At 36.6% G+C, this 3,436-nt stretch overlaps 1 protein-coding gene across 1 annotated transcript in view; it reads right to left on the bottom strand.

Moving 5' to 3' along the window:
* LOC106469874 (peroxidase-like) overlaps nucleotides 1-3,436 on the bottom strand; it is a 37,271-nt gene that overhangs the window by 11,223 nt on the left and 22,612 nt on the right. The window contains exons 8-11 of the mRNA XM_022398453.1: nucleotides 2,929-3,030; nucleotides 1,929-2,051; nucleotides 1,467-1,708; nucleotides 272-404 (exon numbers count right to left, since the gene is read on the bottom strand). Coding sequence (XP_022254161.1) covers nucleotides 272-404; nucleotides 1,467-1,708; nucleotides 1,929-2,051; nucleotides 2,929-3,030 — 600 coding nt within the window. The remainder of the gene's footprint in view (nucleotides 1-271; nucleotides 405-1,466; nucleotides 1,709-1,928; nucleotides 2,052-2,928; nucleotides 3,031-3,436) is intronic.

Here is a 3,436-nt window from a genome sequence, read left to right as displayed (position 1 = left end):
TATGAGTTTGGAAAGATGTGTAACTTAGAGCAAAACGTTTTGACTGTGAGTTTGGAAAGACGTGTAACTTAGAGCGAAAAACATTTTGACCGTGATCTTGGAAAAACGTGTAACTTAGAGCGAAAAACATTTTGACTATGAGTTTGGAAAGATGTGTAACTTAGAGCGAAACGTTTTGACAGTGATCTTGGAAAAATGTGTAGCTTGCAGCAATATAATTTAATTTGTAAATTCTAAAAACATATAACCTAAAGATCTTGAAAATACACACCAATTTTTTCATGGAACTTGTTGTATCTGTCAGTCGCATCAGGTAGGAGGCTGTGACCGAAACGGAAGGCAGACGTTTGGAACGCTGAACGAATACCAGAGTTGACTTGGGGGTTATAACCATCATAATAACCCTGGAATTATACTAGTTTATTTCACTACTTATACTTTCGGCTGGTTTGACAGTAGCAAAAGAACTAAAAAACAAATGTGGGTAATATTTCTTTTACAAAATCATATATATACGAATATCTATAACTGTGAAACATATAAAAGAACTATTTCGGTTTCAAAACTTCGTCAGCGATTACTAAAATTTTTTATTATGTAAGAAATACACTAGTGGATGCAAAAATAAGAATTATATTTTGTACTTTATTAAGTAATCACTACCCTGATGTTTTTTCTCAAAATGGCTGACACGCTAAGAAACTACAAATATATTTCGAATGTTATAAAAACGCGCCACAAGAAGTTTAATGAGGGACATTCAGGTTATGCGGGACGTTAGGGATCCTTTAAACCCCACACTTTCATCCTCGACATTCAGGTTATGCGGGACGTTAGGGATCCTTTAAACCATACACTTTGCATCCTCGACTTTCAGGTTATGCGGAACGTTAGGGATCCTTTAAACCATACATTTGCATCCTCGACATTCAGGTTATGCGGGACGTTAGGGATCCTTTAAACCCCACACTTTGCATCCTCGACATTCAGGTTATGCGGGACGTTAGGGATCCTTTAAACCATACACTTTGCATCCTCAACATTCAGATTATGCGGGACGTTAGGGATTTTTTAAACCATACACTTTGCATCCTCAACATTCAGATTATGCGGGACGTTAGGGATTTTTTAAACCATACATTTTGCATCCTCGACATTCAGGTTATGCGGGACGTTAGGGATCCTTTAAACCCCACAGTGTGCATCTTCGAGTTTACAAAGTCCAGACTGTTTCGCAAGTTAGTGGCTCTTGTGGAAAATTATCTTAAACATCGCTTACTACACGTTCCACGAATATTGGGTTTACGGCCGAACTGATGAAACAATGCATTCTAACCTTTATGCGTAAGAACGTACAAAAAGTATATTTAATTAGCTACACTCGTTACCGGATTAATTTGATCTGACTGGATGTTAATATTAAATGTCTTGGTTTATCAAATATTTAGATATGATTGAGTACGCACGTGGGAAAGGAGTTGTAGACCGTACTTCCTTATCGTTTCGACCCCGAGGATTGTGGGAAGGAACTCGTTAAAGGTGATGTGCTGAAGTTCGGCTACGACGATATGACGAGTCTCTTGGTAGAGGGTCTCGTCGTCCCAGTGAGGGTTAATCTGTCCTAAAGCTTCGGCAACTCTGTTGTGTTCTCTCATCCATATTGTGTGCATCACAGTCAACACAAGCTGCTCGTTCACTCGTTCGTCACCTGAGGGAAGCACAACACTGACGTTAATTGTTGCTAAGAGACTTCCGTAAACGTTGTTATTTTTTTTTATCGATATTATAAATCCAATAAACTTTACTTTCCGTAACAGAATGCAGAAACGACGGGTACGGTACGTAAGTAAAATACTTTAGGGAAAAGATATTTGTTATCACTACACTTGGAATGAAATTGTTGGATTCAAAACAAAGCGAACACCTACCAGCATCGAAACAATACGCGTTTCTTGGCCTAGCGATACAACCTACGTCGGGGTCAACTGTCTTCATTGGTAGGAGATCTTTCAGGCCGAGTTCCCTGTAGAGAGGCGCGGTTTTCAAGAACCCTAAAATGAACGATCTCTTAGAAAATGTTTACATTGGGTATTTTCTAACAAATTGCTCATGCAATATTAATATGTTTATATATAGATATTGATGTAATATAAAGCGGTATATATATTTATTACTATAGTCGTGATACTAAGAAATCACGTAAGATAAAGAAATAAATAAACCACAAAACAAGAAACTAGATAATCAAGTTAGATCTTTCTGTTACACGGTTCGGATAGAGGGGGTATTCATCTCTAAAGAAAACAAGGTTACCTTCCAAAAGTTTCTTGTTTACTGTTTTATGCTGACTGTTTGTAAATAAAATAAAATTCTCAATTACTTCAAGTCAGTTTTTAATTAGATGTTAACATCTGATATATAACTTCATTAAGACATCAAACAAGTGACATAGGGCTCGGTCAAGACAACAAGTTATAGAGACTTAACATTTGACATAGGACTCGGACACGACAACAAGTTATAGAGACTTAAAATTTGGCATAGAGCTCGGACAAGACAACAAGTTATAGAGACTTAAAGTTTTGACATAGGACTCGGACAAGACAACAAGTTATAGAGACTTAAAATTTGACATAGGACTCGGACAGACAACAAGTTATAGAGACTTAAAATTTGGCATAGGGCTCGGACAAGACAACAAGTTATAGAGACTTAAAATTTGGCATAGGGCTCGGACAAGACAACAAGTTATAGAGACTTAAAATTTGACATAGGACTCGGACAAGACAACAAGTTATAGAGACTTAAAATTTGACATAGGACTCGGACAAGACAACAAGTTATAGAGACTTAAAATTTGACATAGGACTTGGATTAGAAATAAGCTCGATATAATCGAGTTTTACGGGTAGGTTGAAGGACTCGAACCTCCACGAAACTGCCGAAGCCTGTGTGCATCTTTCTGTTGGCTGCCGTAAATGAAGTTACCGTCGATGAAAGCTGAGATCTGATTGGTCTGGAACCTTGGACCTAAATTTAAAATAATAAAAATGAAGGAATGTGATTGGTCAATCTTTTCAACGCACCCTACAGTAAAAGTTTTAACACATCCACGTATTTTGTTTGTAAAATATTGAGCTTTATAACTTATATTAGTTACTGCTGTTACACTATATAAGCACCACATTAGTTACCGTTGTTACACTATATAAGCACTACATTAGTTACCGTTGTTACACTATATAAGCACTACATTAGTTACCGTTGTTACACTACATAAGTACTACATTAGTTACTGTTATTACACTATATAAGCACTACATTAGTTACTGTTGTTACACTACATAAACACTATATTAGTTACTGTCATCAATGTAGTGTTTATGTAGTTTACCGTGTAACAACAGTTACTGTTATTCTTGTTACACGGTAAACT

Source organism: Limulus polyphemus, unplaced genomic scaffold (assembly GCF_000517525.1).
Source record: "Limulus polyphemus unplaced genomic scaffold, Limulus_polyphemus-2.1.2 Scaffold3699, whole genome shotgun sequence".
In the NCBI taxonomy this organism is placed as follows: Eukaryota; Metazoa; Arthropoda; class Merostomata; order Xiphosura; family Limulidae; genus Limulus; species Limulus polyphemus.
The sequence above is the reverse complement of the archived record's forward strand: the minus strand, read 5'-3'. Positions and strand labels throughout refer to the sequence as shown.